This window comes from Macaca nemestrina, chromosome 12, assembly GCF_043159975.1.
Source record: "Macaca nemestrina isolate mMacNem1 chromosome 12, mMacNem.hap1, whole genome shotgun sequence".
In the NCBI taxonomy this organism is placed as follows: domain Eukaryota; kingdom Metazoa; phylum Chordata; class Mammalia; order Primates; family Cercopithecidae; genus Macaca; species Macaca nemestrina.
In genome coordinates this window covers 53,413,304-53,434,660 of record NC_092136.1, presented here as the reverse complement: position 1 = coordinate 53,434,660, position 21,357 = coordinate 53,413,304, and the positions used below count along the sequence as shown (strand labels likewise).

Below are 21,357 nucleotides of genomic sequence, written 5' to 3'. Positions count from 1 at the left end.
AGTTACAAAATAAAGTTTAGCCATGTATAATCAAGGCAGGGGTTATACTCTAGCTGAATTCTAAAGGTGAACAGAAAATAATCCATGCTGAACTATAGAACTAGATGTTGGAAGAAATGGCAAGGTTGGAGTAACAACGGTACAGTTTACTGAGTGTTTACTATGTGCCGAGCACAATGCTAAGCATTTGATAGGCATCAGCTCATTTAATCCAATTTATAAGGTAGTACTATCATCACCATCCCCATTTTCCACAGGAGGAAACTCAGGCAGAGAGATGTGAGGTTATGTGCCCAAAGTCACATGTTTGTAAGTGGCAGAGCAAAGTCTGATTGACTTCAAAGCCCATGCTTCTTTCACTTTGCTCTATTGCATTTATAGCGAGGGGCAATGCTGCCTTCATCAGGACCCACAGGAAGGAATCTGATGGGGAGGGGGCAGGGAGCTGATGGAAATCATAGAGGAACCTCTTGGTGCATGGTTGGAGTGGAGAGCAAGGCAAGGCTGAACTGGGCACAGTCACCCTGAACCCAACACTTTGGGAAGGCAGATTCCTGGAAGCTTGCACTTGATTCCACATCCAAAGATCCCCCAAAGTGTGTTTGACTACTGAAGAAAGGAAGACACTGAAAAACAGGCTGGGCACCGTGGTTCACACCTGTAATCCCAGCACTTTAGGAGGTCGAGGCAAGTGGATCACCTGAGGTCAGGAGTTCGAGACCAGCCTGGCCAATATGGTGAAACCCTATCTCTACTAAAAATACAAAAATTAGCCAGGCATGGTGGCAGGTACTTGTAATTTCAGCTACTCAGGAGGCTGAGGCAGGAGAATTGCTTGAACCCAGGAGGCAGATGTTGCAGTTAGCCGAGATCATGCCATTGCACACAAGCCTGGGCAACAAGAGCTTCATTCCATTAAAAAAAAAAAAAAAAAGAACTGTAGCCAACAAAATTACAAGTTATTCCACTGAAAAAATAATTAAATTGAGTGATTCTGTTCAACCTGTGTTTGTCAAGTACAGTGTCAAGGGGAATCACTGTGGCAGCACAGAGGCTCTCTAACAGGCCGGATTTTAGGACACAAAAGATTGAGAAAAGGATACGTAATCCTGGATAAAAGTCTAGCTAGAACCTGTGGGTATAATGCAGCAAAGAGGCTGAATCTGAAAAACAACAACAAAAAAATGCTCTAAAGACAGCAAAATAGTGTCTTGAAAGCTGCTACTTTTGGATTGAGAACAAGGAAGGATAGGCCCAGTGTGTGTGGCAGATGGTATAATGTTAGATGATGAGGAAAGGCAGAATTCTCAGCTCTCAGCTTTTCTGTTTTCTCTATCAAGGGAAAACGATCTTCAATCTAGAAACATTAAATATCTAGAAGGGACTGAATATAGATAGGTGGAAAAAATGAGAGAGTTGTAAGCCCAGGTGAAAGATGGAACATAGAATAGTGTCTTGCATGTAGCGTTACTCAATCAGAAGTTGCTGAGTTAAGCCCCTGTTTTAGAAATATCTTGCACATTGACCAGGCGCGACTGCTCACACCTGTAATCCCAGCACTGTGGGAGGCTGAGGTGGGTGGATCACTTGAGCCCAGGAGTTCAAGACCGGCCTGGGCAACGTGGCGAAACCCCATCTCTACTAAAAACACAAAAATTAGTCCGGCTTGGTGGCACATGCCTGTAATCCCAGCTACTCAGGAGGCTGAGACAGGAGACTCTCTTAAACCTGGGAGACAGGGGTTGCAGTGAGCAGAGATCACACCACTGCACTCCAGCCCGGGTGACAGGGTGAGATTCGTTCTCAAAAACAAAACAAAACAAAACAAAAGGAATAGCTTGTACGTATGACCTCAGTCTTTGAAAACTCATGGAGAATTTTGGAACCAAAAGACTAAAGGTTTTGGAGCATATTTTCCACTTTTCATATGGCAAAGAAACATGAATTATGACCCTTGTCAAAATTCTAGAAACAATTATTATTATTATTATTTTGAGATGGAGTTTTGCTCCTGTTGCCCAGGCTGGAGTACAATGATGCAATCTCGGCTCACTGCAACCTCCACCTCCCAATTTCAAGCGATTCTCCTGTCTCAGCCGCTGAGTAGCTGGGATTACAGGTGCCTACCACCATGCCAAGCTAATTTTTGGTATTTGCAGTAGAGACGCAGTTTCACCATGTTGGCCAAACTGGTCTTGAACTCCTGACCCCAGATGATCCCCTCGCCTCGGCCTCCCAAAGTGCTGGGATTATAGGCGTGAGCTACCACGCCCAGCCTAGAAACAATTATTAAAGAAATTGTGGGCCAGGCACGATGTCTGATCACAAGGCAGGAGATCGAGACCATCCTGGCTAACATGGTGAAACCCCATCTCTACTAAAAAAAAAAAAAAAAAAATACAAAAAAATTAGCTGGGCGTGGTGGTGGGCACCTGTAGTCCCAGCTACTTGGGAGGCTGAGGCAGGAGAATGGCGTGAACCTGGGAGGCGGAGCTTGCAGTGAGCCAAGATTGCACCACTGTACTCCAGCCTGGGCAACAGAGCTAGACTCCATCTCAAAAAAAAAAAAAAAAGAAAGAAAAGAAAAGAAATTGTGAGTATTTAGAAAGAATTTTGAGATTACTAGGAACCACTAGTGTTTATTGAGAAGCTGTGAAAAACAAATGTCATTTCTTTTTCTGGGTGGAGATGCAAGGTTTGTAGTGCCAATGAACGTGACAGACATTGTGGAACTTCAGTTCAGGAAATTATTTTGACCTTGGTCATCTCTCTAACAGCCTCATAGACAAGATATAGCAATGTGGGCTGGATGATACCAGTTTGGTGCATATAGAGTCAGCTTCATCCAAAGGCTGAGAAAGGTCCCTAATGATGGGCCAGATGGCTGTCTTCCATGTCCAGTTCCATCTGACATTTTGCTTTCTAATATCACATAAATGTACAGGATGCCCATTTATCAATTCTGCAGAAATCTCAGAGTTAGGAGAAATGTATCAGCTGGATAAAATATTCAAAAGATATCTCCATAATGGGCCAAATAAATAAGGTGATATTTAACAAGATGCATATAAAGTCTTGAATTGGGTTATGAAAAAGATCAGTTGCACAAGTAGGAGATGAAGGTATCAGACTTAACTACCACCATTGTGGAAAAGCCAGAGTTCATTTACTGGTAAATAAGAGCCCCAGTGAAAATGCTGCTAAAAAGACTTCTCAATCGCTGGGCATAGGATGAAGGTGTGAGAGGGTCTCTCTATTTTGGGTTGTTTATATATTGTTTAATTCTAGACTGTCTTTAAGATATATCTTGGAAAATTAGAGTGTAAGCAGAATGGGCATCCTTCCTATGACAAAATGACAGACGATCTGGAGGCACTGTGAAAAGAGCAAACTTCAGTCAATTGAGACGTGTCCTCAAATATCTAAAGGTCTGTCATGTAAAATATACAGTGACTGTTTTCCATCCTCCTCCAGGGAGAAAAACTGGAATCAATGGCTAGCTGTCAACCCATTGAAGGCCAATAGAAAGTTTTCAGGACTTAAAAGTACACAGCCCTGCAGTAGACTTCCTGAACAGAAGGGAGCTCCCTCATCCCATGGATAATTATAGAGCAGTCACCTGTCAGGGAGGAATGGAGGGAATTCCTGCATTGGCTCATGGCTGGACCAGATGACCCCGGAGGGTTCTTCTACCATGTATATTGTATGATTTCAGTAGTGACAGTTCCCATTTATTGAGCTTATACTATGTGCCAGGACTGGGATAAGGGCTTTGTGTGCATAATCCCACTGCAGCTGCATGGCAGATAAAAAGACTGAGGCTTAGGAAGTCTATGATAATCACTCAAGCCCACAAAATGGGAAGTAGAGGAGTGGCATTTGGTCCCAAGTCTGAGTTCAAAGTGTGCATTCTTAACTTCTATATTCTATGTGATCTCTGGCATACATACTTCGTTCTTTCATCTAACAACAAATGTCCGTGAATGCCTTGTTCTTTCCCTCCTCTCCCTGGCAAACTCACTCATCCATTTAGACTGAGTGCACCTGCTGTCCCCTCTCTGAGGCTTTCCCTTGCTTTCTCCACACACAATTAATTGCCTGCCTCCTGTGTTCTCACAAGAGGCATGTTGTATTCTATTTGGCTATGTTGGTTTTCCCCAATGGACCATGAGCTACCAGTTACCTAAAGAGCTAGAAGCAGTGTTTACCCCTGTCTGGCACCACATACAATGCTTAGAAGATGTTGGCCCTCAATGTTTATACATTCGCTTGCTCAAACATTCATTCACTCAAGAAACCTAAGAAAGAATCACACCTTATTTCCCTCCCTCCTCCCTCTCTCACTTTAGTCCTTCACACACGACACTTCGCACATCATTCTCCTACTCCACCTCCTTTAATGTCCCTTTGTGTTCTACAGCATGAAATGCAAATGCCTTAGCACTATTCTCTGTGATGAAATCATCAAAAAAAATGCCAGGCCTCCTTGCCCACCCCTCCGTGCCCCTCAGCCCCCCCAATCTCTGTCTCCACCATCTTCTTCCCCATTCCCTCCTTTTTCCTCAAGTTGTTCCCTCTTCTTGAAAAATGCCCTCTTCCACCCTCATTATTTCCTCTCAAAAGTGTTCCTGTTCTTCCACCCCAGTCCCTTAGAAAGTCCAGCCTCACACCCTGATCAGGAAAATCCTCCCTCCCCCGTGTGCCCACAGTCCTTTTTGTTGCTTTATTGTGATTGTTTTCTAATATTCTATTTTATTCTAGCTCTTTGAGTCCATCTGATCCAAAGAGCATCTAGTGATATCCTTTTTGGTAGGCACAATGCCTTACTATCTGCAAATTTCTCATGCAATGTAACATTATATATCACTATATCTCCAGTACCTAAGGTAATACCAACACATAGGAGATGTCTGATAGATAGGTGTTATTAAGTGAATGAATGAAACAGAAGCCAAGCTCTGCATTCTAGCACCAGTTTGCCCATAAAGTAAATAATCTGGGATATTGCATATACAGTTCACCCTTCTGCATCTGCAAATTGAAAATATTTAGAGAAAAATTAAAATAATACAATAAAAGATAATACAAATAGAAAAACCAATACAATATGGCAAATATTGACATGGCATTTATATCATATTCAGTATTATAAATAATCTAGAAATTATATAAAGTATACTAGAGGATGTGTATAGGTTACATGCAAATACAGTCACCTCTTGGTATCTATGTAGGACTGGGTCCAGAACTCCTGTGCAGATACCAAAATGTATGAATGCACAAGACCCTGATATAAAATGACATAGCAGGACAGGCACGATGGCTCACACCTGTAATCCCAGCACTTTGGGAGGCCAAGGCGAGAGGATCATCTCAGGCCAGGAGTTCGAGACCATCCTGACCAACATGGTGAAACCCCATCTCTACTAAAAATACAAAACTTAGCTAGGTGTGGTGGTGCACACCTGTAGTCCCAGCTACTCAGGAGGCTGAGGCAGGAGTATTGCTTGAACCCAGGAGGCAGAGGTTGCAGTGAGCCAAGATCGTGCCACTGCACTCCAGACTGGACAAGAGAGCGAGACTCTGTCTCAAAAAAAAAAAAAAAGGCACAGTATTTGCATATAACCTATGCACATCTTCCCATATTTTAAAATCATGTCTAGATTACTCATAATACCTAACACAATGCCTACAAATTACTTCATTTGTATGGGTTCAACATAGTACTTGAAGTGCAGCAAATTTGTGTTTTTTGGAACTTTGTGAAATATTTTTTTCTGAATATTTTTTGATCCACAGTTGGTTGAATCCACAGATGAGGAACCCACAGATTTGAAGAGCTGACCATACTATGTCATTATATATAAGGGACTTGAGCACTCATGGCTTTTGATATCCAAGAGGGGGTCCTAGAACTAGTCCTCCATAAATACTGAGACATGACTGTAAATCTTTCTGGGCCCCAGTTTCATTATCAATAAAAAGGTGGTCCAGGAGACAGGGAGAAAAGGGAACTAATTTTTATGGATTTCTTGCTATGTGCAAGGCAATGAACTAGGCATATTATTTACCTTAAAAGACTACTTTAGCAGGAGGGAGGGAGAAATATACATAGCAGTGAAGATACAGTTAAGGATCAGACACAGTTAAGTTCAGACTCTAGCTCTGCTGCTTACTGTGAACTTGGGCAAGTTTAATCTTTTAAACCTCCATTTCTTCAGCTATCAAGTGGTGATAATAAGTGTATCTACAGAAAAGTTTGTTATGAGGATTAAATTAGATGCTGCATGTAAGGTACATAGCCCATCAACATAGCCATCCTCATATCATATTGCCGGTGTGTCTTCTCATTCCAGTTTAACTAGTGAAGAAGCAGAGGTTCCGAGAAGTTAAGCAACTTGCACAAGGTCACACAAAGCTTCTGTCTGCCTTGTTTTCCCCTCTGTGTATAGGACCCTCCAGGATAAATCCTTCTAGGATGGCCATGAGCATTTGCCATACAGCTTGTGTTCTCCCTTCAGGGTGAAATATTCAAAAGCCACCTTTTAACATTTTAGTACCTAGATATTTAGTGTCTAACATTAAATATCTAAGAAACAGTGCCAGTTTTCTCATGATTCTTCTTCTGTTTAATAAAGGTCATAATCTAAGTAATAAGAATACATGGATATAACTTTACCCCCAGGAGACACAAAGCTAGTAACTTCTTTTGTTATTATTTGACTTTTCTTTGTTCAAAAAATCAAAATGCCAGTCAACACTCCTCTGTGACCAAATGTGGCATGAGCTTCCCTGCCCCATGGAAGGAGCCACAGGCCACCTGGGCACTCAGTAAGCATTTGATCTGGGGGAAAAAAAGAAGAAGGAAATGATGACCAGCAGCTAGGTGTCCTTGGTGAAGAATGTGATGCATTTACATGTATAAGTTTTACAAAGAATATACGAGTAGGCAAGGGGAGGGTCGTTTGTGGTGGGATGTTATCATGGTTATGTGACCATTGGAACTGGAGTGGTCATGCCCTAAGTGTCCGAGAAGACCCCCCACACACACGTACCCAGAGCATGCACAGGTAGGTTTTATTTGTCATGCCCATAACCTGGAGGCATCTACAGGGTGTCAGGGAGCTGCTGCCTACAGAGCCCTTCTCACTACAAACATAACCTGCTAAAGTGGCTCAAAGCAGTTTGATCATGGGGAGAGAAACGCCAATCTAACCCATTTGCTGTTGATTTCTTAAGCAGATTCAGGTGCACAGGATGAAGCACAGCTTTTGCAGGAATGGTTTAAGCTGGTTCTGGAGAAGAATAAATTAATGCGATATGAGTCGGAGCTCCTAATCATGTAAGTAAGGCAACACAGATACCAGTGAGTCCTAAAAGCAAAGGGGCAAAGCGGGGTGGCTTACCCTCCTAGGCTGAAGTCTAGGGACTTTTTCTCCTTGTGCATACAGAATAGTGATTGAGGCAAATTGATATTTTATGTCTTGCATATCATGCTGGCATTAGTGCAAAGAATCTTTAGCTGTCTGTTCTCTCTGCAGAGTCCTGTGGCTAAAATACATTTTGGGTAATGGGTTTGGAGCTGAAGGTCATTTGGATAAGGCATTTTCAATCCATCTCTCTTCCCTGGGCCCATGTTAAAAGAGTGATCACACACCTGCAATGGGAAGGCTGTGTCTGGCCTCTGAGATAAATCTTGGGAAGGACTCAGTGACTCAGCCTGACCACTTCCTGTGGCTTTAAGAGAATGAAGAACTAAGATCTGGCTGGCTGTCCTCTCTGAATGCAGTTGCAGCCTCGTTGGGAGATCAAAAAGTGGAGATGGATCTCACCACATTCTGAAAAAGCTGAAGGTCACTAAACCTGTCATCATTCTAGAGAGAAAAAAGTAACATGTAGTATAAATTTAAGTGTCACAAGTCGTGCTGGGTGCTTCCATTTATGCTGTATCATTTCATTCTTGCCCTAACCCCAGGAGGTAATTTTAAGGACTTTTGAAGGGGTGTAATAAATACTACCACTCTTCCCTGCCTGGGTTCTGAGCCAGGTGAGAAATAAGACAACCAAGTCAATAGATGGAACATCAAAATATTATCTTTATTACCAATAATGGCTGATATGATAATGGCTTGTACATGGCTAAGTATGACAGCCCAGATTGGCTTGCTACCTGTATTCGTTTCCTAGGCTGCAATAACAAATTACCACAGACCGGATGGCTTACAGCAGCAATTTATTCTCTCACTGTCTGGAAGCCAGAAGTTCAAAATCAAGGTGTTGGGAGAGCTGTGTTTCCTGCAGAAACACGAGGAAGGACCTAGAGAAGGACCTGTCCTAGCCCTTTCCACTTTTTCCAGCTCTGGGCTTTCCTGAGTTTGTGACTCTAGTCTCTGCCTCTGTCTTCACACAGCCTTCCCTGTGTGTCTGTGTCTTCTCTTCTGCTCTTATAAAGACATTTGGGTCATTGGGTTTAGAACCCACTGAGAAAATCCAGAATGTTCTTATCTTAAGGTCCTAAACTTAAATGCATCTGCAAAGACCCTTTACAAAAAAGGTCACATTCAGTTTCCATAGGTTAGGACGTGGACATGTCTTTTAGGGGGTCACCATTCAACCCACTACACTAACCAACCCCAGAAGTAGACATATACCTACCTAATCACAAAAGGTAGCAGACTCACCTGCTCCTTAGGGTCAAGGCTGTTATCCTAGACCAGTGGGGTTCATCCAGGGGCAATAACCTCAGAGGATATTTGGCAATGTCTGAAGACATTTTTGTTGTCATATCTAGGGGCAGGGATGCTACTGATATCCAGTGAACAGAGGCCAAGGATGCTACTAAACATCCTACAAAGTACAAGACAGTCCCTCCCAACAAAAAAGAATTATTTGGCCTAAAATGTCTAAAGTGTCAAGGTTGAGAAACCTTGCCCTAGAACTATGGCAAGGGTTATTGAGAACAAATGTTTGCTGAAGACTGACTGAGCCTGAGAGAGAAAGAGAGGAGTTAGTTGAGCTCACATAGTCTATTTTTCCCAAATGTACCTCCCCTGGGGTGAGAATGAGAAAGGATAGGGTTGGGAGAGGTGGCCCAGAGTTACATTCATTGAGTTCCATTGACATGGAAGGTAATGCCAGGAATTGGGAAGAAGAGGGGTCATCTCTAGTGATGATTTGTTTCATTATAACCTTTTTTTTTTTTTTTTTTTTTTTTTTTTTTGAGACAGGGTCTCGCTCTGTCACCCTGGCTGGAGTGCAGTGGCGCGATCTCAGCTCACTGCAGCCTCCACCTCCTGGTTTCAAGTGATTCTCCTGCCTCGGCCTCCCAAGTAGCTGGGACTATAGGTGCACACCACACCCAGCTAATTTTTGTATTTTTAGTAGAGACAGGGTTTTACCATATTGACCAGGCTGGTCTCGAACTCCTGACCTCAAGTGATCTGCCCGCCTTGGCCTCCCAAAGTGCTGGAATTATAGGCCTGAACCACCATACCCAGCCTTATTACAACTTTTTAAGTTGACACATATAATGAGATTCAGGGCAACTAAGTAATTTGTCCACTCTACCTGACTACAAAGCCCTTTTTATATAGCTACAGTGTCTGCATTGAGACCGGGTATAAATGATAAATTATAAAAATGTAAAAATTATTTTAAAAGTGTAAAAAATGTATCAAGTGCATCCTATGCACCAGGAACTATGCTGGGTTCTGTGGAAATAAAGATGGATAAGGTCATAGACTCTATCTTCTAGGATCTTGTAGTTTTGAGGGAAACAGATAGGCACATGCATAGCACGGTAGTAATAAGAAAACACAGAAGAGCTCCATGGTGATAGAAGGGTCTGCCTGAGAGTCGGGGAGGCACGGCTGCTGCCTGTGTCCCATAACTGCAGTTTCCCTGGTCAACGCGCTGTCGGAAGGACTTTCCTCTCCAAAGGAGGGTGAATAGGAAAACTTGGGCATGTGAACTAGACAAAGGCTGGTAGGAGCTCTGCTAAAGGATGGGTTTTAGTTTGGAGAAAGCCCTGAATGAGCATGGAGAAATGTCTTATTGGTATCTTGATTCAATGCTTTTGGGAACCAGATGCCAAGACACTTCAAAGAACAAGAGGTCTATTGGGGAAAATGCCTGTGAAGGGAGAGGGAGCAGGAGGAAGTGAGAAGTCTTCAGACTCCACAGCAGTTCTTATGCCTGTAAAAGGAGAGTGGGGAGGGAGAAGAATTGGGCAGGAGGAGCCCCAGATGTGGTGCAGGTCTAAGAAAGTCTTGGCTAGGTCAATGGGAACATCAGTGCAAAGACCGCCCATCGAGGAATTCCATGCAGGGCAGGAACAGGGCAACTGCAACACCTCCTCTGTGCTCGGTCTGCATGACATGGAAGTGGATCTTGCAGCAGTGAGCTCACTATGCTTCTCCCAGAAGTTCTCTTAAAGGAAGATCTGACTGGTCCATCTCCATTGACTACCACAGTGGGCCACAAGAAGTTCAGGGTTGATAACAAGAAGCAGGGACCTTGGCTCATGTAGTAGCAGATGTAGTAAAAATAACGCCAGTAACAGGGTATAACAAAGTGACCCCAGCACTCATAGGGGCGATGCATGATACACATGCAGATGGCAGGTAGAGGCTGGAAGAGAAGACCCCACCAGGTCAAACCCAGGGATCTAATCTCAGCCCTCACCCTCTTCAAGTCTCTGTTGCAGTGAACACCCTTGACCTTTCTCTTTTCTCACAAAACATCCCTTGCTTGTCTCTGTGATGGTGCATTTCTTGTTTTGTTCTTCCAACCTTTGGATGACTTCTTCCCTGGCTACCTTTTTGTTTGGCTTCTAAGTGTAGGTATTTCCAGGCTTCTGTCTTCAAACTTTCTTTCTCTATAGCCTTCCTTTTAGGGATCACACAACTTCAACTCTCACCTCTGACCACTGCCACATCTGTGTGTGGTCCTCAGTTCTCCTGAGAACTCCAGAGTGGCACTGGGGAGCGTCCACATTACCACATGGGCTAGCCTGTGGGGAGCTCACACACCCACGGTGATATCCACGGGGCATCCCCCAGCATGGAAAACGTAAGTTCCACCTTCACCGAGGACTCACTTCATTTCTTGACTTTGCTGCTCCTCTCAGTGGAAATGCTGAGGCCCCAGCACCCAAGCTTGTCTACCCCAAAGCATCACTGACTCCACCTCTCCTACAGCCAGCTGGAGAGTTGCTTGAGTTTTAAGGTCCTCACCCCACCCAAACAAAATATGTCACTTTTGTTTCCTCCATTTTGTTTTCTCATGTACCACAGTCAGAGACTTGGGCATCATTGGAGATAATGCTCTAAGTCAAGTTACTCCTAAAAGAGAGAAAAGCTTTTGATTGTCATTGCTTCTCCCCGGGCCTATGCTAGTCATTTCTTCACTATTCTCCTCATCCCCACCCCATCCCTAAAGGGTGGTCTGGATGGCCTTCCGAAGCCTACTGAAAGCACATTGCAGCCTTCAGCTGCTCCCCCGGGTCTCTTGAGTTCAGTGTATCTCAGCAGTCTTTCCAGGTACCTATAGAGATCCCAGCAGCAGCAGAACCTTCAGTTTAAAGACAGGCTAAGGCCGGGTGCAGTGGCTCATGCCTGTAATCCCAGCACTTTGGGAGGCAGAGGAGGGCAGATCACCTGAGGTCAGGAGTTTGAGACCAGCCTGGACAACAGGGTGAAACCCTGTCTCTACTAAAAAGACAAAAATTAGCTGGGTGACAGATGCCTGTAATCCCAGCTACTCGGGAGGCTGAGGCAGGAGAATCGCTTAAACCTGGAAGATGGAGGTTGCAGTGAGCCAATACTGTACCATTGCACTCCAGCCTGGGTGAAAAAAGCAAACTCCATCTCAAAAAAAAAAAAAAAAATTAGCCAGGCATGGTGGTGCATGCCTGTAATCCCAGCTACTTGAGAAGCTGAGACAGGAGAATCACTTGAACCCAGGAGGCGAAGGTTGCAGTGAGCTGGCGCCACTGCACTCCAGCCCAGATGACAGAGTAAGACTCGGTCTCAAAAAAATAATTGTAATAAAAAATAAAGATAGGCTAAAACTCCAGTTTTAATAAGGAAAAAAGAATGTTGTAGCTACTCTCAATGGGCTTATTCATCAATGTTTCCTCACAAATCTATGGTGTTTATAAAGTTTAACATTTTATCACCCAGGGCCCAGGAACTAGAATTAGAAGATCATCAAAGCAGACTGGAGCAGAAACTGAGAGAGAAAATGCTCAAGGAGGGTAAGTATGCTGATGTCTTGGGTCCTCGTTCAGAACTTTCAACCTGAAAGGCTCTTGAGCAAGAGTGTGCCACAAATCCCAGAGTGGGGTGCTCTTCCTGCCTGCCAGCCTGCGAGTCAAAGGAAAGTGCAAAGCCAGCCTGCCTCCCACCAGCAGCACCACAAGCCCCATTTAGCCTCATTCACTTGGGCTGTGAGGGCAGTGCTTTCCCCCATCACATGTGGCAGTAGGAACAAAGTCCTGTGTTCACTTATTCATTCACATATCCACCCATTCATTTAACACACATTTACTAGGAACTGTGGGCCTGGTTTATGATGAAGAGAAACCCCTGCCCTCTAGGAGTTTGTGGTCTCACTGGGGAGACTAACACCCCCAGTCCAGTAATGCTAGTTCAGTGAGATGAAGGCCACAACAGAAGGGCTTTGGGATCACAGAGAAAGGCGGGTCTAGTGCTGCCAGGCACTAGAGCTGGTAAAGGAAACATTCCCTCCCAGCGTGGGCAGGGCCAGGGCATCCCACATGAGAAAATGATTCCACCAGGAAGGAGGGAGAGTGAAGATAAACCCAACTGACATCATACACTGCTGTATGCAGTTATTAGTTCCCGTCAGAAAGGCATATTCACTGTTTTGTGCCTGTGTGTTTGCAGTGCCAGATCCACGCATGACTTTCCTATATTCAGACCTAGATCTAAAGAACAACTTAAAGAATGTCTATACTTCATGGATATCATACTGCACCTACCTTATGAGGTTGCCCAGTATAGGGCAAGTACTGAGCAAATATTAGGCATCATTATCCTGATTTTTGTTTACGTATTTTTGTGCCCAGTTTTACAAATTAGAAAACCAAGTCTCCGAGAATTTAAATAACATGCTCAAGGTGAATGGTAGGGCTAAGATTTAGGAATAGATCACAGGTCAGGGTCTCCTGTTCTTTCCCATATGGCAGTGATTTGCAGGCTGTTTCTTTATAGCAACAGGACTCTAACAAAATCCTCATGCAGCAGCACTGTACAGACTAAAGTGGTATAAATCATTTTTTATATGTCAGAGGGGCTTAGATGGGTCCATCCACGACAAGCCTAAACTGAGAGAGGATTTTTTATTTTAATTTTTCTGTGCTGTTTATTAAATGAGTAGTAATCCTGGACTTAATAAACCATAGAGTCTAACTGATATCTAACTTGTATATCAGATTTGAAAAGTTTAATTTGTTCTGTTTCAGGATACTAAATAAATACCACCAAAGACTATTTGCCACCTTTGATTCTTTTTAAAAAAATGCTTACTAAGGAGTGAAGGTCATATGTGTTCCTCACCCCTCTCAGATGTATCCAAAAAATGTAGTTTCTTTATTCTGTCTGTACCTGAGCTCATCTTCCGCCTACGCATCCTCCCGCTAATTAGCGAGGGAAAAAAATAGGAACTCTTTATCCCTCCATGGTAAACTTAATCTGATGCAATAACTTAAACAGTCCTTGTAGGAGATGCTCGGTCTCTTTGGGATGAAAATGTGCAGTCTTGAAGATGCCACCCCTCCCTTCTGCGTCTCTCCCCAGGGTGCCTGGCAGGTAATGGGAAGAGGCAGGTCTGTGTGACCTTGTGGCATTAGGACTTTGTGTGGAGTGCTCTGCTTAGTGAGTTCACACATGGCATCCCCCATCATTGGGCTGCAACTCTCTCTGTGGCATCTGCAGCTGAGGTGTATGCTGGTCTCATCCATAGCCTGCCCACTCTCTCAGCATGCCTGGGTGCCTACAGGCATTCCTGGCTCACCCAGCCTCACTTCAGCACATCTCCCATTCAGTGCGGCCAGACAGTTTCTCCTGTGGGGTCACTTTCCCCCATGGGGGAGCCCTGTGGCAGGTCCACCAGCCAGCTGTCTTTGGTATCAGTGGGGCAAGTGTACCCTTCTAGGCTCCAGCATGCCACATACAGCACACCAAGATCCGGGGGGCCACACTCAGACCCTTCTCTGCCCAACCATGAAGTACTGTCCTATGTTTATACATAGGGGTGCCCTTTAAGCTGGCTTCTTTCCAGAATTCTGAACAAGGGCAGGGCAAGAGTCCTGTGCCCATCCATCTCCCACTCCCACTGTTCCCATCAAATGAGATATGACATTTCCTGCCCCCTGTGGGGCTTCCAAGGCCCAGAATGGAGAGACCAAGCCTAGGGCTCTAATCCTCTGCCCCTCCTGCTTCTCTCTTCTCTCTGCTTAAAACTTGAGGTGCAAAGGGGTGGTGTTTCTTTGTCTCCCTTTCATCAGACCTACCTGCTCCCTGGCCCAGACCTCAGAGCTAAGCCTGATGAGGGACAGTGGCACCCTCTCTTCTCTGGGATAAGGCTCCTCACCCAGTCCTCCATGGGTTAGACAGAGGGCTCTAGGAATTTAGAAAGACTTCTCCTAAGGCAATCATCTGCTTGACAAGACTTAAATCTGGCTTCAGAATCCTGTGTTCTGTGGCCAAAGCTCATTACTACTTGTTTCCTACTCTCTCTTTTCATTTTCTAACAATCCTATCTCCCCCAGGCAACTGAATGCCTCAGGCCAATTATCAAGAAGGTCAGGTACTCGGGAAGACAAAGGGAAAAGCAAAGTCAGTGTGGAAACACCTTTCTATCAGACAGTTGTAGCCTCACTTTGCTTCCCTGTGGTCCCTACACAAAAGGCTACAGTTTGTCATTAACTAAACATGAAAAAGATTCTGGCCGGGCGCTGTGGCTCACGCCTGTAATCCCAGCACTTTGGGAGGCTTAGGTGGGCTGCTCACAAGGTCAGGAGTTCAAGACCAGCCTGGCCAACATGGTGAAACACTGTCTCTACTAAAAATACAAAAAATTGACCAGGCGTGGTGGGAGGCGCCTGTAATCCCAGCTACTCAGGAGGCTGAGGCAGGAGAATCTGGGAGGTGGAGGTTGCAGTGAAGAGGCTGAGGCAGGAGAATCTGGGAGCTGGAGGTTGCAGTGACCTGAGACCACACCACTGCTCTCCAGCCTGGGCAACAGAGTGAGACTCCATCTCAAAAAAAAGAAAAAAAAAAAAATTCTGGTCATTGAAAGAGTAGCCACTGGTGCAGCTGGTTTACTTAGAAACTTCTCACAGATTTCTTTGCTGTGGCTCAGATATGTTTATGGGAACCACCTTTTTGTTGTTTTGTTAGTTTCTCTTTGGGGCAGAGGGAAGGTTGGGGGACTTGATAGGGTTTGGCTGGTATTCAATTCTTTTTGTTACAAAGGGGTTTTCCCTGTCACTTTGTACATATCTTCAAGATGAAAACTGAGTGAACTGCTTCACCGCACCCACCTTTCTCATCTCTCGCTTTAAGGGCAGTTCCTTGGTGTTAAATTCATTTCCTTGTTTTCTCCATTAAAATTAAAGGCAGAACAAGTCCATAACAATTGAGAATGTCCATGCCAAGAACTCTCCTGGGGCCCAATCTTCCCTGAGCCCAATGTTGTTTTTCCTTTTTTTCTTTAGAGAGCCAGAAAGATGAGAAGGATCTAAATGAAGAGCAAGAAATATTCACCGAGCTGATGCAAGTGATTGAGCAAAGGAATAAACTCGTCGATTCCTTAGAGGAACAACGCGTCAGAGAAAAAGCCGAGGACCAGCACTTTGAAAGCTTCGTATTCTCCAGAGGCTGTCAGCTGAGCAGGACTTGAGGAGGCCCGTAGTCCCTCTCCCTGGCTGCACATTGGGACCAGATTAGGCCAAGTTCACCACACACCCTCGTGGGTCCTTCTGCAGGATTTATCACCCCTGGAACTTAAGTTATACCCTACTGCATTTTTTAAAATTAAAATTCTCTTGCACGCATGGCAGCTTCCCAAGGTCCTTCCAGAGATTATAATGAAGAAAACCCAAAAACTCTTTGGCAATTGGCAGTCAACTTCAGCCAGGCTCTCAGACTGGAGGTGTTGTTGGCAGATGACCAGCATTGTTTTCCCTAGAAAGTGACACAAAGACTTGACTTTCCTGCTGCTTTTATCATTTTCCTTCCCAATTCATTGAGTTACATACTTTAAGATTTTTGAGAAGCTGCCTTTTCATTAATATATCCATATTTGCCTTTTTTGTATGGATGACCAGTTTCCAAATGTCAGAAAGAAGCAGCCGCAGTTTAAAGATTAGGTTAATATTTAAATTGTGTTTCCAGAGAAAGAGGAGAAACCTTGAGATTACTGATTACATAAAGCAAATAACTCATATGGCAGGTGTTAATTCAATCCAGGGTGAATTTCATTTACCAGGTGCATTTATAAGCCTTAATATAATATACATAAGCAATGAGAGCTTAATAGAACATTTGAGCCTTAATTTTATTTTAAGAAGAACAGAAAAAAGGAAATAAAACTTTAACTTTATACCAGTGGGATTGTTAGTGTTCACCAAACACTGCTGGCTTAGAAAAGCTTTTTGTCCCCATGCTATGCTTTTTATGGACCCTGGAAAATAACGAAAAGCATTTTCAGAAAGAGAATGATGTTAAAGTACTTTTTAAGTAAGTGTTGATGACAGAAAAAAAAAAAGGGAATTTCTTTTATTTGTTGATAAAATATTGATGATATTGGTGCTGCTACCGAAACTGAGCACACTAGGGTACAAGAGAAGGAATGCTTCTTGCTGCTGGTCTTCTTAGACTCACAGAGAGAAGTATCTCTCCCTCTCCCCAGGAACTCTACAGAGCAAGGACAAAACCACTTCTGACTTAGAGGGAGGGCTGAATGCAGTAACCCTATTACCAAATCCCAAACTGGGTCATGGATTTTTTTAATGACATTTCAGTTTGAAAAGAAAGCTGGAAGATGGAGTTTGTCTGCTGACATGTTGGAATTCCTGGGGCATTATGACAGTTCCCATGGGGGCCAAAGAAGAGAAGATTTAATATGGTGATGTGTTGTCATAAAACATTTGATTGTTTTTGCTCAATGGGATTCTTTGAAGATTTAGTCTATTATTGATAAGAGAAACACTACAGAACTCTTGGTTGTATATTTGGCTGCCTTCATTTCGGCAAGTGTTTAAATGTGTCATTAGACAAAAGGTGCTCTTCAACAGTTGGCTCTGACTGGAGACCAGATTTCTCTCAAATCGATCCATGAACCACTTCTGTCAGAGACGCTCTCTGCGCACACCAATGTGGCCAGCTGACAAGCCAGAAATTAGATGTATAACTGAATTTCCTCTGAGTTAGCCAATGCTTTGGGTTACATTTAAGTACATCCTTTCTGTGTTATACCAAGTTCCAAAGGCTGCAGTTCTTTTTCCTTTTCTTTCCTTCCTTCCCTTTTTTTTTTTTTTAAATAAGAATCAGGTCTTCCAGTGCCTGAATTATATTATTAGGCAATATGAGGAGGCACCTACCTACTACCTACCTATCTACCTATGAAAACTGTACCACTTCTGGATATTTATCTATTTTTATTTATTTGTGTATTGGTGATAATTGATAATATCATTTCCTCATAATTCAGGTTTCCAGGTGTTATAATTTGGAGAAGACCTATTAGCACTAAGAAATCGGTACATAAGCTATTTAATATACAAATAACCCAGATGTTTGGGGCAGTGAGTTGTATAGTATTAAAGATTTCAGCTATCAGGCATTTAGAGGTAAGATTATAGATGCACAGGAATATCAACTCATTATAAGAAAAAGATTTATAATTTCAGTTTTCATTCTAGAATATGCAGAAATATTCAGACCTCAGGCTTTTCTGTCAGTTGCATAAAAGTGCATCCTTTGATGCTTGCATACATTTAACAGATGATGTTCAAAGTGTGTCATATTTGAGTTGTTATTGTGCAAGAGAATTAATTGCCACTTATTTTAATTTGTTGTATTTCCATCCCAAAGAATGAGTCTCCCAAGAGGGCCAACAGAGAAGGTGGTTTGGTCCCTAGTATTCTGTTAATAGATGAGAGAAGCAATTTGTTCACTTTCTTTCACAGGCTGTGCTCTGTGGTTTATGGCTCAGTTTTATCTGGCCAAGTTAAAACATAAACTTGATCCTTAACAGTTTTCTACATACACTGGTCTTTCTGTTTTACTAGTACATAAAAACTATTTCAACATTTCCAATGGACACAAATATTGTGTCTGTTGAACTATCTAAAGTGATTCCATTCCTTATTTGCAAGAGAGAGTGTTCTAAGACTCTCAAAGTGTAAAATACTGTACATTTTGAAGACAGTTTATTTGTATGCAATATGAGTAGGATTATGATGAAAATGCACAGAGTCTGCACTGCCCCATAAAAGGGCACTAGTGAATGTGATCAAGGCCAAACTATATAGGACTCCAAATGGGACAGAAAGCCCAGGCTCAGATCATATTTCACAGTCAGTCTCCCACAGTTTCTCAGTTAAATCAAAGTGTTTATGATAGTTATAAGGTCAGAATTGTACCTAAGTTGGACATTTCTTAAGCTTGCCGTCCCAAACCATTGATTTATTGGTCTATTTATTTAACATCCTCTGAATGCCCATGGGGTTCTGCAGCCCTGTGCCAGATGCTGAGATACAGAAAGAATATTAGTCCTTAACTCCACCTCCAAATAAATACAAAGATCAAGAAATAGGTACCATCCCCAAATACAAAGATGAAAAATCTTTTTTTATTATAAGCATCAACCTATTCTACTCACGTTTGTCTCAAGCATAAAGAATATCCCCCACTATCACAGTGCTTCTTTGGCAATAAAAATAAGTTTGTATTTCTAAAACTGAAAAATAATATCAGGTTGTACTGTTTCATTTAAACCTTGACTTTGGCAGTGCTAGGCTGCTTGGAATCAATCAATGCCAAGATGCACCATATTAGTTGCAACTGAGAAAGGAAGTGGCAGGTGTTTCCAGCCCTGATGAGCTGCAATGAAATTGATGTTTTCTGCATTCTGGAGGCAAATGACAATTCAGCAGTGTCTCTCTTCCCAGGAAGCAGATTTACAGGCTTTTCCTTCCAAACTGAAAATGGCAGCATGCCCCACCCAGGTGGTTGATCAGAGAACTACCCCAGTAGGGCAGAGGTGGCAGGGGGCAGCCGGGGCCGCCACATGAACAGAGAGCGGCAGTCATTGGATGTGGTGAGCTCAAATGTAGGAGTTTATTGTAATAAGAAAGTTCACATACAGGGGAAAGTGTACGATTTCATCTACTGTTTATCTTCTAACCTCACTGCTGAGTAGCTTGTAAAAGATTAATTTGCTCCAACAATTGGGAACTATTCATGTGGATGGAAATGTGTTATTTGTGCACTGCTATAGATACTGAAATGAACCAAAAATAAATGGTTTTGTGTCTCAGAAATCAAAACATTTTCATGTGGGCTTGGTTTGGCACCTCTGAGGGCAGCATCCATTTCGTTTATTTCTTCTCAGTGAAAGAGCCTGGGCAAGGCTTTGATTTTGTGTGGGAGTCTGTTAATTAACCCAGGAGATTTTATTACCACAGGGCATCTGGAAGGACTTACCTGACCAGCAGATTGGATTTGAATGGGAGGAGGAGCGAAGAAGGCTCACCTCAGGTGTATTCCTTCAACAAAGAAAGCTGTTTTCAAGGCTGGGGAAGGGGAGGGATGAGGCTTTTGGTAGCCCCAGGCTCCCCCTTTCTCTCACCTTTCTCTCACCTGGTTTTGCATTTAATTCACTCAACAGGAATGTTTCCTTCTGCGCAGAACTAGCCTCTTCCTTCAAGTCACACTCTTTTAGTTTGTTCGTTTTACCTCTTTTCTTAACCCCAGAACATGCGTATTCTTAAACTATGAGTGCAGGATACACCAGAATTGCCACATCACAGTAATCAACCCGTCAGTCCCAGGAGCTCCCATCATTCCACATGAAGGTGCCCCCTTTGTTTGAAAGCTTTTGTCTGCTGATCAAATATTTGAAATGATTTATTTTTCTATTGAACATCAACAGCAAATACACATAACTGCAGATGAGAGCTCCTGTTTTACCAGCACTAATGTGTGCAGTGAAGAGCTCCAAGCAACAGCTACCTCTGATGGCGCTTTGCAAGTTTTCCTTGGGGCTCAGCTGACCTCCTTATGCTCCCAGAGCTGCAGACTCTCAGCCACTGCTGCAACTCACCGTCTCTGAGCCTTCAGGGCACACTTGGTAATTTCATGCTCTCTCCCTCTCCCAGTTCACTTAGAAATAAAAGAAAGCAAAACCAAACATCACAGTGCCCTTCGCCCAGCCCTTCTGACCTGGATAATGGTAACAGCTACTGTGAACTCAGCTCTTCTCACCTACCAGGTGAACTAGGCCAGGAAACTCACTCCTCAGAACTCTGCTACCTCTCTGATTTCGTCTGACTCACTAGAGTGCTCGTGGAATCTCTTTGGGGACCATCTCTTTGGACTGCCCTCTGCTGACTGGATGTCCAGCCCCTTGCACAGCTCTTTGGCCAATTCTTCAAGTATACCCTTTAGTGTTTCCAGCAGACAACATCTGGCCTTGGTGATTTGGTTCCATTTCATTGTTAGATATAATACTTCCAACCTTCCTCCCTAAAAGGAAACATCAAACGTCTGAAAAGCTATAACATCTCCCTCAAAAAAGATGGAAGCGGAGTGTCTCACTCCTCCAGATCACACTGACCTAGGAAAGAATTAGGGAGAGGAAAATCAAGACCGTGGGTATCATCTCAGTGGCCTGGGACATGGACCACACACCAGTATAATCACTGGGGCCCCAGGTATTCCCTCTTGCCTGGCTGGGTCTGCAGTGGCTCATACCTATTGCTTTCTGCCCTTAAAAGCGTTGCTGTGCTCTTGTTTACCTGTGTGTTCTTCATTCCTCTGTGAGATTACCCAAGGAGGAACTACTGATTTTAGGGCTTCACTTCTGCAGCTGGCCCTCAGCTATCATGCTCAGGTGAGAAAATCTCTCCACAACTGTCTATAGTTCATTATTACTCCTGAAGGGTAGGTGAGCAGGTCATCTGTCTCAAAGAACTTTGGACTCATTCCCCCCTGGCTGAATCAGAGACTATTTGAGTGGCATCATCCTGTGTGATTCTCAAAAACAGCCCTGCCCTCACTCCACCATGTTGCCAACTAAGGCTGAGGTTGTCCAACTTCCTCCTGT

At 43.5% G+C, this 21,357-nt stretch overlaps 1 protein-coding gene across 19 annotated transcripts in view; it reads left to right on the top strand.

The window, feature by feature from the left end:
• LOC105486894 (microtubule associated monooxygenase, calponin and LIM domain containing 2) overlaps nt 1-17,569 on the top strand; it is a 260,006-nt gene extending 242,437 nt beyond the window's left edge. For 16 of the 19 annotated variants that reach the window (XM_011749977.2, XM_011749981.3, XM_011749980.2 and 13 more), the window contains 3 exons: nt 7,240-7,342; nt 12,183-12,256; nt 15,743-17,569. In XM_011749977.2, coding sequence (XP_011748279.2) covers nt 7,240-7,342; nt 12,183-12,256; nt 15,743-15,927 — 362 coding nt within the window. In that variant the 3' untranslated portion in view covers nt 15,928-17,569. The remainder of the gene's footprint in view (nt 1-7,239; nt 7,343-12,182; nt 12,257-15,742) is intronic. The other 3 variants (XM_071075090.1, XM_024794440.2, XM_071075091.1) reach the window with 1 other exon arrangement.
• Nucleotides 17,570-21,357: the final 3,788 nt, after the last annotated feature.